The sequence below is a fragment of the Symphalangus syndactylus genome, chromosome 24 (genome assembly GCF_028878055.3).
Source record: "Symphalangus syndactylus isolate Jambi chromosome 24, NHGRI_mSymSyn1-v2.1_pri, whole genome shotgun sequence".
NCBI classification, from domain to species: domain Eukaryota; kingdom Metazoa; phylum Chordata; class Mammalia; order Primates; family Hylobatidae; genus Symphalangus; species Symphalangus syndactylus.
In genome coordinates, this window is record NC_072446.2 from 22,422,852 (window position 1) to 22,440,849 (window position 17,998).

Sequence of the window (17,998 nt, forward strand, 5' to 3'; positions counted from 1 at the left end):
CAGCAAGTACACAGGCCCTGAGGCAAGAACAAGCTTGGGGCCGCACGTAGTGGCTCACTCACACCTGTAATCCCAGCACTTTGGAAGGCTGAGGCAGACAGATCACCTGAGGTCAGGAGTTCTAGACCAGCCTGGCCAACATGGTGAAGCCCTGTCTCTACTAAAATATACAAAAATTAGCCGGGCGTGGTGGCAGACGACTTTATCCCAGCTACTTGAGAGGCAGAGGCAGGAGAATCATTCGAACCCGGGAGGTGGAGGTTGCAGTGAGCTGAGATCTAGCCATTGCACTCAAACCTGGGGGATAAGAGCAAGACTTGGCTCAGAGAAAAAAAAAAAAAAAGAACAAGCTTGAGATTTTAAGAGATGGTGAGGCAGCCACTGTGGCTGGACTAGAGTGAGCTAAGGAAAAATGGAAGACAAGGTTGGGAAAACATGGACTTGGTATACAGAGACTCAGGCTGAGGTGAGTGGGGAGCTGCTGGTCAGTTTACTTATTTGTATTTATTACTATATTTTTAGAGACAGGTTCATGCTCTGTCACCCAGGCTAAAGTACAGAGGTGTAATAGCTCACAGCAACCTTGAACTCCTGGACACAAACTTTCCTCCTGAGTGGCTGAGACTAGCACATGCCACCACACCTGGCTTGGCTATTTTTTTTTTTTTTTATTAAGAAATAGGGTCTCACTATGTTGTCCAGGTTGGTCTTGAACTCCTGGCCTCAAGTGATCCGCCTTGGCCTTCCAAAGTGCTGGAATTTTAGGTATGAGCCACTGCACCAGGTCAGGACATTATAGACAAATTAGTAACTTATTTATTGGTTGAATAAGTAATTATAAGGCATCTCCTGTGAACTAGGTACTGTGACTCTGTAGTGAACGCTACAGACATAGTCAATAGCTAGTCTAGGCTAGATAGTTTCTGCAATATTAGCCAGAAAAAAGAAAGCCTGTTGGGGACAGGGAAATGCCCAAGGGACTCCAGAGCAGTCACAGATAATGACATTTCTGAGTAGCTGGGATTACAGGCACCCACCACCATGCCCGGCTAATTTTTGTATTTTTAGTAGAGATGGGGTTTCAGCATGTTGGCCAGGCTGGTCTCGAACTCTTGACCTCAGGTGATCCACCCACCTTGGCCTCCCAAAGTGTTGGGATTACAGGCATGAGCCACTGCGTCCAGTCATGACGTTTATTTTTTAAAATGTGACCCATAATGCCATTTTCCTTTGCCCACTAGACTTTTGATTTGTGACTATGCCTGAGGGGACCACACAAGGAAGGGTATTAGAATTCGACAACTCATAAATGACAGAAATTTAAAGCAAACAGCTAAAATAATTGTATTAGCTCATAAAACAGAAAAGTCTACAGGTGTTCTGAGTTAAGGTTTGGCAGGACCCAGGGGCTCACATGATTCATCAAAACGTGGTCTCTCTAAGCTCTGTTTTTCTGGGTTGAGACTTACTAGACCAGCTCAGCAATCTCAGTGGAAAGTGCATTCCCAGTAGTTGCAGTGGAAGTCCCAGGGCAGGCTCTCATTGGCCTGGACTGGGTCATGTGCCCACCCCTGAACCAATCACATTGGCCAGTGGGGTGAAATGCTCTGGTTGCCCAGGGCTGAAAAATGTCCATCTGGATTTGCAGGGTTGTGATCACCTCTTCCTAAGGCATTACTACAAAAAGAAGTCAATGCTGGATGGGACAGGCAGCTAAATTCTTTAGAGGCCATAGGAGTAGCCTCATGACTGTGGTGTTGGTTTCCAGGCCCCACCAATCTGTCAGTTCCCCTGGAGCCGACGAAAAAAAACCCTCAGCCTGAGTCCAGAGAGGTAAAGTGACTCCCCCAAGGTCCCACAGGTAGTAAGGGTAGAGCAGGCCTCAGACTCAGACCATTTCACTTCTGAATTCTGGGGGCTGGAAAAAAATCCTTCTCAAAACCAGAAGGTGTGCTGCATTGGGTCTTGAGAGTGTTGGGGCCACTTGTGAGATCAGGGACTTGCAAACAAGTGCCTATGAGGGCCAGACAGGGAAAAATGGTACTTAACATTACGGAGCACTTAACTTTGTGCCAGACTGTGCAGAGAGCTCTGGCATGGGTCCTGTCAAGCAGTCCCTGCAGCTCTGAGAAGTGGGTACACTTTGCACCATTTGCAGATGGGGAAACTGAGGCACAGAGGTCGTGTAATCTGCCCAAGGTCACACAGCTGGTAGGTGGCAGAATCAGGATTTGAGCCAGCGTCTGACCCAAAGCCCCTGTGCTTTAACGCTCCCATTGTGGAGAGGGAGGTGAGACAGGTGGCAGGCGAGAAATGTGTCCACTATGAGGCAACTGCAGCATGCCTGAGAAAGGGCCGCTGACGCTGGGAACTCGGATGACCTGGAGACATCAGGCCTAAAGGGCAGCTGCTACTCACAGCAGCTGGTTAAACAGGAGCCAGAAATCTAAACTTTAAAAATGCTGGCTCCGTGTTTAAAACGTACTGTGGGCAAAACAAAATGAGTACATAGGCCAACTGCCTGCAGCCTCCCTCCCAGCTGCTGTGGGATGGCTTGGTTTTAGGTGGGCATGTGCTGCTATCCGGTGGTGGCACAGGGTAGTGGCATGCAGGGCAAACATGGGTTTCCAGCTCCACCGGGGGAGCTGTAGTGAACTTGCATACCCCTCTGTGCTCACTGTTCTTTAGAAGGGGCCTGGGCACACACCTTAGGGCGCCTGCCCCTAACTGCAACTCCATCAACTCCATCACCCCGCCTTTTTTTTTTTCCTTGAGACGGGGTCTTGCTCTGTCACCCAGGCTGGAGCACAGTGGCATGATCTGCGCTCACTGCAGCCTTAACCTCCCAGGCTCAAGCAATCCTGCCATTTCAGCCTCTTGAATAGTGGAACGACAGACATGTGCCACCACCCCCAGCTAGTTTCTTTTTGTATTTTTTGTAGAGACAGGGTTTCACCATGTTGCCCAGGCTGGTCTCGAACTCCTGAGCTCAAGCAATCGGCCCACCTCGGCCTTCCTAAGTGCTGGGATTATAGGCATGAACCACCACGCCCAGCCAACCCTCTTTTGATAAGCCAAAAATATTTTTCAAGCTACCCATATATATATACAATGGGTGTATATATATATATGGGTATATATATATATGGGTATATATATATGGGTATATATATATGGGTATATATATATATGGGTATATATATATATGGGTATATATATATGGGTATCTATATATATATAGCAATATATATATTGCTATATAAGCAATAGGTAATGTTTGCATAGGTAAAGGATAAGAATCATGCCGGGTGCAGTGGCTCATATCAAATAATATAAACGGGGCTAAAGTATGGATAAGCTGACCCTGGACAGTGGGCCAAATCCAGCCACTTGCTTTTCTATAGCTCAGAAGCTTTTGTGGGTTGTTTGTTTGTTTGTTTTTTAGAGACAGGGTCTTGCTCTGTTGTCCAGGCTGGAGTGCAGTGGCACAATCACAGCTCACTGTAACCTCAAACTCCTGGGCTCAAGTGATCCTCCCACCTCAGCCTCCTGAGTAGCTAGGACTACAGATGGACACCGCCACATCCAGCTAATTTTTTTTTTTTTTGTAGAGATGAGGTCTCGCTATGTTGCCCAGGGTGGTCTCAAACTCCTGGCCTCAAGTGATCCTCCCACCTCAACCTCCCGAAGCACTGGGATTACAGGTGTGAGCCACCATGTCAGCCACGAGCATTTTTTAAATGGCTGGGGGAGGGGGAACAATATTTCCTAACACAGAAAATTCAAATTCCAGTTTGTAAATCTGAATTGGCACACAGCCATGCCCCTCATTTACATATTGTCCGACGCTGCTTTTGCACTGCAGCAGCAGAGTTGAATAGTTGCATCGGAGACCACATGGTCTACACAGCCTAAAATATTTATGATCTGGCTCTTTACAGAGAAAAGTTACCAGCCTCTCCCTAGTCTAGAATGAAGGGTAAATTGCTCCCCATTCATGTTCCCTCAGGTACTCAGTTCCTCTCCTTAGAGGCCATCATTTTGACAAGACACTTGGAATGCCTTATGTAGGCAGAGGGGTATGTCTGCCCCACTCCTTTTCACACAATATGTAGGATATTATGCACACAGTTCTGCACCTTGCCTTTTTTCACAATATATTTTGGAGATAGTTATCATTAATGTTCACAAAACGTTATTATTTTTTACAGCTGCATAGTGTTCCATCTTCAGGATGGAATGGACTTGAATTTTTTTTTTTTTTTTTGAGACAAAGTCTTGCTCTATTACCTGGGCTAGAGTGCAGTGGTGCAATTCCAGCTCACTGCAGCCTCTGCCTCCTGGGCTCAAGCTATCCTCCCTCAGCCTCCCATCCCAAGTAGTTGGGACTACAGGTGCATGCCACCATGCTGAGCTAATTTTTTTTATTATTTTTAGAGATGGGGGTCTTGCTTTGTTGCCCAGACTGGTCTCAAACTCTTGTGCTCAAGCAATCCTCCTGCCTCAGCCTCCCAAAGTGCTGGGATTACAGGCTTGAACCACGAGTGTGTTTTAAATTTTGATAGTGCATACCAAATTGTCTTACAGAGGCCATGCCGGTTTAAGTTCACACGTTTTCAGAGTCCCTGTTTCCTCACACCCTTGCCAACACAGCATGTTATCAAATGCTTTGTTCTTTGCCAATCTGATAGGTGGTTTTAATTTGCATTTCTCTTACTGTATTTCATTGATTCTAAGATGTCACTGATTCTAAGATGCATCCTGATTTCAGATGTTCACATGTAAAAATGTGGCTGGGCGCGGTGGCTCACGCCTGTAATCCCAGCACTTTGGGCGGACCACGAGGTCAGGAATTCAAGACCAGCCTGGCCAACATAGTGAAACCCCGTCTCTACCAAAAATTAAAATAAAATAATTAGCTGGATGTGGTGGCGCACACCTGTAGTCCCAGCTACTTGGGAGGCTGAGGCAGGAGAATTGCTTGAACCCAGGAGGCAGAGGTTGCAGTGAACTGAGATCGCACCACTGAACTCCAGCCTGGGCGACACAGCAAGACTCTGTCTCAAAAAAAAAAAAAAAAAAAAAAAAAAGTAAAAACGTATAGCTTCGAATCACTGAAATACAATGTTTTGTGAGATTGGGTATCTTACTGTGAGTTTAAAATGCATTTGCATTTCCTCATCTGTTCATGTCCTTTTCCTATTTTTCTTGGAAGGCAGGGTAGTAGTGGTTAAGAGTGTAGGGTTCAAATCCCAGTTCTGTCACTTACAAGCTTGTGACTTTGGGCAAGTTACTTAACTGTTCTGTGTCTCAGTTTCCTCATCTGCAAAATCGGAATAATAATGGTACCTACCTCATAGGATAGGTGTGAAGATTAAATACATTATTATATGCAAAATACTATGTTCCTGGAATATGGCAAATGCTCAATAAATATTTGCTATAACTGTCATCTTTGAGTTATTTTTTCTTAATGAGTTTCAAGGGCTCTTTATAAGTTAAGGAAACATCCTTTTTGTCCCCCCACCTCCCTGCCCCAAGCCCCGGTTTTCATTCCTTTTTCCTTGACCACAAGAGTAACATATAATACAAAATTAAGACATTACAAAAATTGTATCAGAAGAAGCCAGTGGAAACAACTTAGATGTCCATTGATAGAGTGAGTTAATGAAGTGCACCAAGACCCCCTGCCCACCCATCCCCACCACTTTTTGACCATATATTTCAGAAACTACATCAAACATTAAATAAGATGTCTCAGCGCTATGGCTAGACACACCTCAGGGAGCCATGACTCCACATAAATGCCATAGAATTTCACTAGCAAATGTATCACACATCCTGTTTGTTTGTTTTTAGATGGAGTTTCGCTTTGTTGCCCAGCCCGGAGTGCAATGCTGCAGCAACCTCTGCCTCCCAGGTTCAAGTGATTCTCCTGCCTCAGCCTCCCGGGTAGCTGGGATTACAGGCATGAGCCACCACGCTCGGCTAATTTTTCTATTTTCAGTAGAGACGGGGTTTCATCATGTTGGCCAGGCTGGTCTCGAATTCCTGACCTCAGGTGATCCACCCGCCTTGGCCTCCCTAAGTGCTGGAATTACAGGTGTGAGCCACCATGCCCGGCCTCATCACACACTCTGTTAACCACACATCCTTCTCCTCTCTGTCTTCTGCAAGTTCACAGCCCTTCCTGTCAACAGTTTGTCAGCTTTACTTTCTGTAGCTTATGTTACAAAAACTATAGCACGAGGTTGGGGGTTTTCCTGAACTATAAATAGGAAATATGAAGGTTGTGGATAACATTATATAATTTTTGTTTTTTCACCTTTCAAATATACTTTTTCAAACTACTCATGCCTTTTACATCCCAGAGATTCCAAACCAGCCCTAGTGTTTTCCCACGTGAAAACAGAGTTCATGAATGGACATTGTGGAATAGTCAGTTCTATATGCCTCTCAACTGAACCACTGCATCAGCTTCCTGTATCTATTAGGTATGTTTTTTGGTGGTAGGTAACAAAAACCTACCTTTAAGAACAACTTAAGCAACAGGCACATTATCTCATGTCTTCAGATGTCTGCAGGTGGGCAGCCTCGCGATTCCTTCAGCAGCTCAGCCACATCACTCAGGATTCTAGTTCTAACCATTACAACCTCATATTGTAGGAAGGAGGAAAGGGGACAAAAATAGGCTTTTTCTTCAGGGTTTTTGTTTGTTTGAGACAGTCTCGCTCTGTCGCTCAGACTGGAGTGCAATGGCACGATCTTGGCTCACTGCAACCTCTGCCTCCCAGGTTCAAGCGATTCTCGTGCCTCTCAGCCTCCCAGGTAGCTGGGATTACAGGCCTGAGCCACCAAGCTCGGCTAATTTTTGTATTTTCAGTAGAGACGGGGTTTTGCCATGTTGGCCAGGCTGGTCTCGAACTCTTGACCTCAGGTGATCCGCCCGCCTTGGCCTCCCAAAGTGTTGGGATTACAGGTGTGAGCCAGGGCGCCCAACCTTCTCTTCAGCTTTTATGAGGGGAGGGAAAGTTTCCAAACACCCACCCCGCCATGTGGGACATGGCGACTGGACTGGCGGTAAACAGTGCCCAACACACTTTCACTCTGGGTTCCCTGCTACCAATATTGCTGCTGCCCAATTGGGTGTCCTTGCCCTGTCTCCTCATGACAGCACGATGCACTTTGTAAAAAGGCAAACCTGCCCACATTTAGCTCAAAACCTCCCAGGCTCCACCTCCCTCATCACAGAAGAGCCAGCGGGTGACACAGGGTAAAGAGAACTGGATTCCAAAACTGATTTTACTCCTTCCTTGTTGTGTGACCTTGGAAAAGCCATTTAACTCCTCTAAGTCTCAGTTTTCTCATCTCACAAATGGAAATGGTAACAGCTACTTTGCAAGGTTCATGGAGGATTAAGTAATAATAGCAGCTAATACTTATATTGCACTTAGTGCCAAGCCCTCTTCTAAATTCTCCAGTTCTATTAACCATTTTAATCTTCCCCAAAATCCGATAAAACAAGACTCTTATCCCATCAGCTGAGTTTATCAGCTCAAGCGCAGAGCGGTGATCAGGCGCAGGCGCCGGAAGGAATCCCGCTCTGGGGACCGGCTCTGACGTCCAGGAATGGGGCAGAACCTCTTCGAGGGAGCGTGTGGGCGGGACGTACTACAACTCCCACCAGGCACCGCGCCAACGCTAGACTACAACAACCAGCATGCCCCGGGCTGTCCCGCTTAACCTCTTCCTGCGATGAGCTCTGCACGGGAATTATTATTGTCAATTTTACTTGCAAGAAGTTTCCTACAAGAGCCAAGGAATCCATGCGAGTAAACATTTACGGGCACCATAGATAAAAGGCTTGTGTTTTAATCCTCATCCTCCACCTGTTAGCTCTGAGTCTCCGTTTTCTCATCTCTAAAAATGGGGATATTCACAGGAGTTGCTGCATCGAGTTGTGAGGATTAAAAGCTGGATGTAACGGCTTGGTAATTATCACTCTTCTAGTGTCCCTTCCTCCTCCCTGTGCCAAGGGGTTTTAGGAAAGCATTTTATCTCCACAGCAATCCTATGAGGTTGATACTACTATCCTTATAGAAGGGGAAACTGATGCCAGGAGAGGTTCAAGCGTCTTACCTGAAGTCACAAAGCAAACTGAGTGATGAAGGAAGACTTGAACCTAGAAAATTTCACTGCAAAGGTGAGTCCACCTTAGGAACCCAAATGCTTCCACTTGCTACTGATGCTTTACAGTGACCCCAAGTCCAGGGCAAGTATTTTCTGTGCTCCCCAAAGCAAACTTGTATCACGTGATACACGAAAAGTCAAGTTGCTTCACCTGTAGCCAGTGCTGGCACTTTGACAGCTAATTATAGCTGAATTTGATGTGGTTGGAGGAATCGAGGAAGGCTTCCCTGAGGGGATGGTGCTGGATCTGAGAACTGAAGAGTGGGAACAGCACAGGCAAAGCCCCTGAAGTAGGAGAGGGCATGTGTTCCAGGGGGCTTGCAAAGGGCCAGTGTCGCCGCAGAGGTACAGAAAGTCTCAGAGGCGCAGGCTGTGCCAAGGCTATGGTGAGGCAAGTGGGGTACCTAGGGTGCAGATTTTTTTTTTTTTTTTTTTGAGACCGAATCTCTCTCTGTTGCCCAGGCTGGAATGCAATGGCGCGATCTTGGCTCACTGCAACCTCTGCCTCCCGGGTTCACTTGATTCTCCTGCCTCAGCCTTCCAAGTAGCTGGGATTATAGGCGCGTGCTACCACGCCCCGCTAATTTTTGTATTTTTAGTAGAGACAAGGTTTCACCATGTTGACCAGGCTGGTCTCGAACTCCTGACCTCAGGTGATCCGCCCACCTCGGCCTCCCAAAGTGCTGGGATTACAGGCGTGAGCCACCATGCCCTGCCCTAGGGTGCAGATTTTAAGGAGTCACTCACCTGCAGCACTGTGCAAGCTCAGAGTCAGGACCTGAGTGAAAGCCCCATTAAATCTGACCACCCCATCCTCGTCCCTTCCTTGGGTGCAGAGCCTTGTGCACAGGGTGTCCAGGCATCCTGCTTTGCCCTGGAGAGCTCTGGTTTCCACTTGTCCTGGTGATATTATAATAGGTCCCCTTTTAATCTGATGAGTGTCTTCATTAGGTGATAATTCTATGGTCACTCAACTTGTAAAGTTTGTATTTTATCCAGAGGGAATGGGGAGCCACTGAAGGCTTTAGCTGGAGGGTGTTTTGAGCAGATGTTGGTCCATATGGAGAATGGACCATAGGGGAGAGAATGGAAGCTGCTGGAGTCTTCCAAGTGGGAGATAAAGGCAGCTTGCCCTGAGTGGAGAAGTGAATGGAGCGGAGAGATGCAGAGTAGGCATTGCTGTCAGACAAAGGTGATGAATTGGATGTGCTGGGTGAGGGCTTCCAGCTTCCTTGTCCCTCTATGTTTAGAGTCCTGGTCCTTCTGCCAGTATTTTGCTCTGTGACCTTAAGCCAGTCCCTTCACCTCTCTCAGCCTCAGTGTCTACATCGATATAAGGGCTTCTCAGACAATTTATAATAAAGGAGGAGTAACTTCTTGGGTTTATTTATTTGCAAAAATATTTCCCGAGGGCCTTTGCACAAGCTGTTCCCTCTACCTCCTCATTGTTACGGTCTCTGTTGAAATATGACCACCTTAGGAGGCCCTTCCTGACCATCCTCTGCTGCGCTTTTCTTGGTTTATCTCTACCTTATCAGAATTATAGTTTCTTGTTTATTTACTTGCTGTCTACGACTAGAATGTAAGCCCCTGAAAGCAGGGATTTGCTTCTTCAGAGATGTCTATCCATCCCCAGCGCCTAGCACAGCGTCTGGTATATAGTAGGTGCTTAATGTTTGTTTGGTTGAATGAATGAATGAACGAACGAATGAATGAATGAATGAATTGGGTAGATGGTTAGCAAATGTTTTCCCTGCCACCTTAATGCCCCTAAATCATTTAGCTGCACCCACTCCAAGCCTTCTCTGGCCGGGGAGCATCAATCCTAGAAGCCAGATCATCTGACCTGGAGAGTGATGATTCAAAAAATTTGAACATGGAGGTTAAAATTCTGCCTGTCTCTGCCACTTAACAGCTGGGTTTAGATAAATCGCTTGATCTCTCTCGGCTGCATTTTTCACATTAATTCTGACCTTGCGGAGATGTGGTGAGGATCTAGATAGGAACTAGACAGGAAAAAGCCCCAAGCGAATTCGGCGCTTTTGTTTGAAGCTATCTTTTCTTTTTCTTTCACAATCGCGCCTTCCCAAGCCTAGTCACCCCTGCCCTTCTCACTAAGCACGTCACAACCTCCCTCGCACCCGATGTGGGGGGACTTGCAGGTTGCTGGGCCCTCGAGCACGCAGATATTTCCTTTCTCTAAAAGAGAAGGAAAAGAGCCTCCCCGGCCACTGGTAGTGCAGGTCTCCGGAGCTGGCGTCAGCGGCGGCGTATGTGCGTGCGCGCGCGCCTGCGCATCAGGGCCAGGGGACGGGTTGGGGGGTGAAGAAGGGGCCGGCCTTCAAGCAACAGCGACGCAAGATGGCAGCCACCACGGGCTCGGGTGAGCGGGGGCGCCGGGCCCGGCCGGCCGAGGGGGCATGGGCTTGGGCCGTGGGCCGGGGACCCTCAAAGGCTCCTGCAGCGGGGCCAGGGTCCCCGCGCCGCCTCTGTCCGCTGGGCTCCGCGGCAGCCACCGGCACGGCCTGACCGGGAGAGGAGGAGCAGGCGGTGGCCGGAAGCACGGGCGGGGGGCTGAGGGGCCTGTGGGCGGCGCGGCGAGGCCCTGAGGCTCCCCCGGGAGACTTGAGGGCCCCGCTGCGCTGTCTGGGGGAGCCGGAGTGGGCGACGAGCGAGCCCCGAGGCACTCCTGAGGATACCGGGGCTGGCGACTCTTAAGGGGCAATCGAGGGGTCCCCTAGAGGAGGCGCCCCATAGCGGATGGAAGTCCCATACTGGGTGCCAGGGGTGCGGCTGAGGGGGGCCTTGGGATGTCTGGAGTGGACATCAGAGAAGCCCCTCAGGCTGGATGGAAGAAACGGGATCCTGAGGGGGTGACTTGAGAGGATCCCCTATCGGTTGAGGGGACGGCTCCGGCGTTAGTTTTAGAGATGGAGTTAGCTGAGGAAATAGCTATGTTGACTAGAAAGGAGGAGCCTTGGAGCGGCTGCTTTTGGGGAGAATGAAAGGGATCTCCGCATAAGTGAGAGGGGGGGAAAAGGATTCAGATGCCAGAGGGTCCTAATAGCGGTGATAGTGAAATGACCCCATCATTACCAGTCTCCTATTCGAGGATACAGATGGATTGCTCCAAGTTAGGTTTCAGGGGACAAGGTCCGAGTGGGGCAGTTGGTGGAAGCCTCTGATACTGGATGAGGAAAAACAGGTGAATTGGGAACCCCGAGGATGTCTCTTTGGGAGTGGGGATTCAACTGAGGGAAGCCCCTGAAATGAGGGAGTGGAAAAGGTCAGGTTCCGGAGATGTTTCTTGTAAAGGAGAAAAGTCCCCTCCTTTTGAATTGAGTGAGGGAAGCATATCCTAGAAGTGTCTCTTCTGTGGAGACGCTCACTCTTATCCACTCATTTGACAATTGGGACAGATATGTGGGTTCAGCTCAGAAGTTCCCCACTGGCTGATGGGAGTAGGGAAGTGAATAGATGAAATGGGAACTCTTGGGTGAGGCTGCACCCTCAGGTGCCTGGCAGTGAAGTTGGCCAAGGAGGTTCTCTCAGATGGGGTGAAAATGGGTTACCTCTCTGATGGAGGAAGCATACAGGGCCACAATGTTCCCCACTGTGGGGCTGCAGGGACACCAGCCTGAGTACGGCAATCATTGGGATATTTAAGGCCACAGCAGCAGCAGTGTTGGGAAGGAATTGGTGATCCATGGGAAATAGGGTGAGGGGAATTCTTTATAAATGTTGCTCCTCTGCGGTCTCAAGGAGCCATACTTGTCTGATGGTTGGGGTGGGAATAAAAGAAATTGAATGTAGGGGATCTGACTGAAGTGACCCACCACAAGCTGCTGCCTTTTGCATTTGAAACAGTGGGGTCTTCTTGCAGAATAGCGGAGACCGTGAATCCTTTTACTCGATTTTGGTTTCAGCTGGAACAATGCTGAGTCAATTCATTTACCATGACGCTGCCCCAGGCACTCCCAGAAGAGAGATTCTGAGTCAGGCCAGACTGCTGGGTAAAACTTCCACCAGAATAACACTCCTACCAGGTCGTAATAAACCAAGGGGCCCAGTGTGCTGGTGGTAGCCAGCAATAAGGTGCTGTTGCAGCTCAGCCCTGCTTGCAGTCACTCGGTTGGCTACCTACAATCTGGGTTAACAGCTGCCCGATTCTAATTTCTCCAGACCCTGACAGTTAAAAAGTGAGTGCTTCATAAATGGCTATGGTGATCAGATAAAATGTCAGCTGCTGTCTAGTGGAATACAAGAGCACTTGGCATGGTTTAGATAACAGGACAGGCTTTGAGGTGCCCTAAAATGGACTTCCCAAAATTCTTTTGTCTGTTTATTCAACAGCTATTTACTGAGGGCCTATTATGTCCCATCGTGGATAGCAAACAAAATGGACATAGTCTGTGTCCTTCAGGAGCTTCCATTCAAGTCAGGGAGAGAAGGCTGTTAAGGAGTAAATAAGACAATTTCAGATAGCAGTAAGTGCTATGGAGGAAATTGTGTGATATGATAGTGTCTGGAGAGGTGGTCAGGAAAGGCTTTTCTGAGAAAGTGACATTTCAACTGAGTCATATAATGGAAAGAGCCAACTCTACAGTGTCACAGGCAGGAGAGAGGGTGGGCTGTGAGCGCAAAGGCCCTGTGGTGGGACTGAGCTTGGCATGTTGAAAGAACAGGATAAACGGCCTTCATGTGCAAGCAAGGCTTGTTAAGGAGATGAGTTGGAGAGACATGGCTTTGGATTTGAGATGGTGTGAGGGGAAGCCATCAAACAAGTGTCTGGTATGAAGTAGGCATTCAGTAAATATTTGTCGAATGAATGAATAAGAGTCTTAAAAAGAGGAGTATGACAAGATCTGACCTTCATCCCTAGGCAGTGAAAAGAGTGCAGGGTGCTTAGAGTAAAGCAGACCTTACTTGGGTTAAACTAAAATGAGTGTACAGGCCTCTCTGCTTTCTAACCCTGAGAAGTCTTCCAGGTGTGGTCAGGGCCCTGAGGCCTTCCTTAGTCAGGTTTAGAGTGAGGCTCTTGATTAATCTGTGCCTCTGGTTGCCAGGAAACAGCTGTGAAGCCTTTGAGTTCCTGTAAGGGCTGAACTTAGTTTTTTATGGTCACTGCTTTCAGCATTTGGCTACACCGCCTTCCCACTTCCTTTGGTTCTGCAATGTGTGATATCTACATATGTCTTAGAGGGTGGAACTGTGAAAAGCCCACCACAGATCCTCAGAATCCCCATGTTATGACGGGTGACTTCCTCCTGCCTTGGCCAGGATTGCAGCACATCAAATAGTGGCCCTTGGTTGCCAGGCCCTTCCTCTCACTCAGCAGCCCACGGGCTTCCCTGACATTTAATCAGAAAATAAGTGCCAGAGGGGTAAGCCCTGGTGGAGCATGATTTTAACTTTGCATACATCGGAGTGGCTTCATATGCACATTCAGCTTATAAAAACTTAACCATGTGGGCAGCAGAGATTAGTCTTCCCTTCCATTCAAGGGTGTTCCCCAGAGAGAGCTGGAAATGGATGAAAACTCACAGTCCCTTAGTTCTTCTCAGTTCCTGTGTGTCTCACTGTGTGAGCATCTTATGCCAATTGTAATTAAGTGCCTTTTGTACAACATGGGCCCTACATTCAAAGAACAGCTTCATATTGTGCTCAGCCAAAGAAATAGCAGCCTAAGGCCGGGCGCGGTGGCTCACGCTTGTAATCCCAGCACTTTGGGAGGCCGAGGCGGGCGGATCACGAGGTCAGGAGATCGAGACCACGGTGAAACCCCGTCTCTACTAAAAAATACAAAAAATTAGCCGGGCGCGGTGGCGGGCGCCTGTAGTCCCAGCTACTCGGAGGCTGAGGCAGGAGAATGGCGTGAACCCGGGAGGCGGAGCTTGCAGTGAGCCGAGATTGCGCCACTGCACGCCAGCCCGGGGGGCAGAGCGAGACTCTGTCTCAAAAAAAAAAAAAAAAAAAAAAAAAAAAAGAAATAGCAGCCTGCCCCAGTGATGGAGGGGAAACTGGCTTTGTTGGGCTAGTGCAAGTGTTTTTTTTTTTTGAGACAGAGTTTCGCCCTGTCACCCGGCTGGAGTGCAGTGGTGTGATCTCGGCTCACTGTAACCTCTGCTTCCCAGGTTCAAGCGATTCTCCTGCCTCAGCCTCCTGAGTAGCTGGGATCACAGGCACGCGCCACCACGCCTGGCTAATTTTTGTATTTTTAGTAGAGACAGGGTTTCACCATGTTGGTCAGGCTGGTCTCAAACTCCTGACATCATGATCCGCCCGTCTCAGCCTCCCAAAGTGCTGGGATTACAGGCGTAAGTCACTGTGCCGGGCTGCAAGCTATTTTTTTCTTAAGGGATTACCAAGGTTAATTTTGATGATCATGATTTTCCCTCTTCACATTAACTGAAAACCACTCTATTTCCCCTACTACATTCTCTTTTCTCTTCGTATCTCTGTCCCTCCCACCTCCCCCCAAATTGTAGCTCTGCAGTAATTTGATAAAAGTAGAATACAAAATATGAAGTCAGGAATCCTCTGCTTAATTTTGAAGGGGCACAGTGAAGTTCAGAGCAGCACATTTGGGAAAGTAAATGTTTGAATACTATTACTGTTATATTGTGGATAGTGCTTTAGAGTGTCCCACAGACTTCGACTTACCTGTGATGTTGTCTCATCTAACTCTCCACAGCCTGGTCACCAGCCAGGGGCAGTATCCACCCACATTACTGAGGGAGGAGCCAAAAGCCAAAGGAGGCTAGTGATGCTCGGACTAGAGCCCAGGCATTTTTAACTCCTGTTCCCTCACCAGCCTGCTCTAGTACCTTAGGAAGGAAATGGAAAAGGCATGGATTTAGGGATATGTTCTTCCTAAGTCTTGGAGTGTTTAATCTTGGAGAGAGAAAGGGCTTTAGTAAGAAGTGTTTACTGCTACCTGTTTCAGGAACCCTTTTTATAGCATCTCTGGCCGCTGTTTGTCCTCTTCTGGGTTATGTGCTGTCCAAGGAGAGTGAGGTCCTTTTTTCAGGAAGCTCTTGCTTATATCTTATACTGAATAACTCACACCTCTTGGGCTTGGAGCCCCATCATGGCATGTACAAAGTAGTTCCTCATCCTTATTTACATGCAAGCCATCAGACTTCTTTTCAAGTTGCACTCTTGGGTTTACTAAGTGCTAGACACTGTATTAACTGCATTATCTCACTTGTCACAGCAGCCCATTGAGGCAGGTATCGATTGTGAAGGTGAGGAAACAGGCCAGGAGAGGAGTGACTAACCTGAGGTGCAGAGCCTGGGTGCTCTGGGACGGTGTTGCTTCAGGACACGTGCTCTTGGCCAGATGATCGTTCTTCCAGCCCCCATTTCTTATTCTCTGAGGTAGGCCTCGCAAGCGTCTTCAGCCATTGGCACGTCTGTTATTTCTGCCTTGGCTGATTAGCTTATTCATGGGTAGATAGCAATGGCCTCTCAAGTAGTAGTCTTTCCTCATCTTCACATCCACCCTGTCACAAGTCCAGTAGGTATAACCCCAAACTAAATGCCAAATCCTCCTCTCTGTCTCCACTCTTGTCATCCTAGTCTAACCAGAACCATCTTTCTCTTGCCTGGAAGATGGAAAAAGCCTCTTGCTTTCAGTCCTGCCCTTTCCATTTTCTATACAGGAGACAGAATGATCTTTCACAGACGTAAAATAGAAACTGCCACTCCCCTTCAGCAAGCCCTTCCCACTGCTCTTATTACAGAATAACCCATCCCTTTTCCGTGGCCCATAAGGCCTTGCCACCTTGACTTCATGTGGTATCACACACCTCTGATCTTGCTGTGTCCCCGGATCTTCATGGGCCTGACTGCTGTTCTTCAGGTCGCAGCTACCCAGAAAGGCCGTCCCTGAGCACTCCATTCAATAGAGTTTTTTAGTCATTGTCACAGCTTCTTGTTTTGTTCTGTTTCTCTAAAGCACTTAACCTTACCTGAAGTGTTGTTTCGTTGCATATTTTCTATGCCTTTTCACTAGGGCAAGATTCTATCTCATCTTCTGCTGTGTCCCTAGCACCAGCACAGTTCTGGACAAAATAGTAGGTACTCAGTAAATATTTGTGAATGTTGCAGTGAGTTAATTCAGCCTATCTCTTTGATGTAGCCAAATGGATACATTTGACAATTTGTGGAGAAACAATGTATCCGATAGGACAGAAGCAAAAGTGGCTATTCAGCCTTTCAAAAAACTGAAAACTCTTATCCTTATTTGGTGGTATTTATAGAGGTACTTGATCATAGAATTAACCATCCTCCCCTTCTCCAGTTGTCCTGACTCATTTCCCACATCTTGTTTCCCCCTTTGTCAAAGAAAATCTGATGCTTGGCCTTGGTCACTGACCCTAGCAGCAGAAGAACACAGGGTCTTGCATTCTGTCACTAGCTGTTGTCACGTGGCTGGGCTGTAAAGAATGACAGGTTGCTACTAATTCTTTCCCTAGAATTCCCCTAGAGCAATAGATCTCAAACTAGTATATCTCAGAGTCACCTGGAGGGCTTGTCAGATATTTAGGCCCAACCTGAGTTTCAGATTCAGGAATTCTGGGCTGAAGACCTGAGAATGTACATTTCTAGCGAGTTTGCGATGAGGTCCAGGCTGCAGGTCTGGGGACTAACTTGGAGAACCATTGCTCTAGAGAAGGAGAAAAAAAAGATCTCCTGGGCAGGCTAACTAGACAGCCAGACTACACTTGGCCGGTTGCTCAGAAATAAAAGTTACTTGCTTATGGCTTTATGTCCAGTTTTCAGGGACGTTGAATCCTAGTGCATCACCTTCCATACCTCCTCATTTTCTGAAGTGGGAGCAGCATCAGATTCCTAGCTCAGTTCACTGTCTTCCCTGAATGGGCAACCAAACCATTTTTTTTTTTTTTTTTTTTGGAGACGAAGTCTTGCTCTGTCGCCCAGGCTGGATTGCAGTGGCGAAATCTAGGCTTACTGCAAGCTCCGCCTCCCAGGTTCATGCCATTCTCCTGCCTCAGCCTCTCCGAGTAGCTGGGACTACAGGCGCCCGCCACCACGCCCGGCTAATTTTTTTGTATTTTTAGTAGAGACGGGGTTTCACCGTGGTCTCGATCTCCTGACCTCGTGATCCACCCGCCTCGGCCTCCCAAAGTGCTGGGATTACAAGCGTGAGCCACCACGCCCGGCCCAAACCATTTTTAACTAGCAGCTTTCTTTTCAGGAGAAACCTCTGAGGTTCTACCTTTTTTGTTGTTGTTGTTCTTTTGGGTTTTTTTTTTTGGTTTTAAAACAGAGTTTCACTCTTGTTGCCCAGGGTGGAGTGCAATGGTGCGATCTTGGCTCACCACAACCTCTGACTCCCAGGTTCAGATTCAAGTGATTCTTCTCCCTCAGCCTCCTGAGTAGCGTGGATTACAGGCATGCGCCACCACGCCCAGCTAATTCTGTATTTTTAGTAGAGACAGGGTTTCTCCATCTCGGTCAGGCTGTTCTCGAACTCCTGACCTCAGGTGATCCACCCACCTCGGCCTCCCAGAGTGTTGGGATTACAGATGTGAGCCACCACGCCCAGCCAGTTCTGCCATTTTAATTCAAGACCTAGGCCAGGGTTTTCCAAGACTGACATGCTGTGGTAGCTGCTGCTTGGTGGCCATGATTTTCCCAAAAGATGTTTTAAAGGACTTCAGAATCCTTTTTGTACCACAAATATTTTAATGTGTTGCTGTGTTTCAGATTACTGCATTAAATGTTTTACTGTGGCATGGTGTAAAGCTCTATCAAATATTCATGCTTTTTCAACCTGGTT

At 47.8% G+C, this 17,998-nt stretch overlaps 1 protein-coding gene across 9 annotated transcripts in view; it reads left to right on the forward strand.

The window, feature by feature from the left end:
- The first annotated feature begins 7,708 nt into the window (after positions 1 to 7,708).
- The window catches only part of UBE2V1 (ubiquitin conjugating enzyme E2 V1), a 35,442-nt gene continuing 25,152 nt past the window's right edge, over positions 7,709 to 17,998 (forward strand). For 3 of the 9 annotated variants that reach the window (XM_055266113.2, XM_055266119.2, XM_055266121.2), the window contains exon 1: positions 10,470 to 10,573. In XM_055266113.2, coding sequence (XP_055122088.1) covers positions 10,552 to 10,573 — 22 coding nt within the window. In that variant the 5' untranslated portion in view covers positions 10,470 to 10,551. Of the gene's footprint in view, positions 7,992 to 8,066; positions 8,204 to 10,317; positions 10,574 to 17,998 lie in introns of those variants that run through there. The other 6 variants (XM_055266114.2, XM_063633408.1, XM_055266111.2 and 3 more) reach the window with 6 other exon arrangements.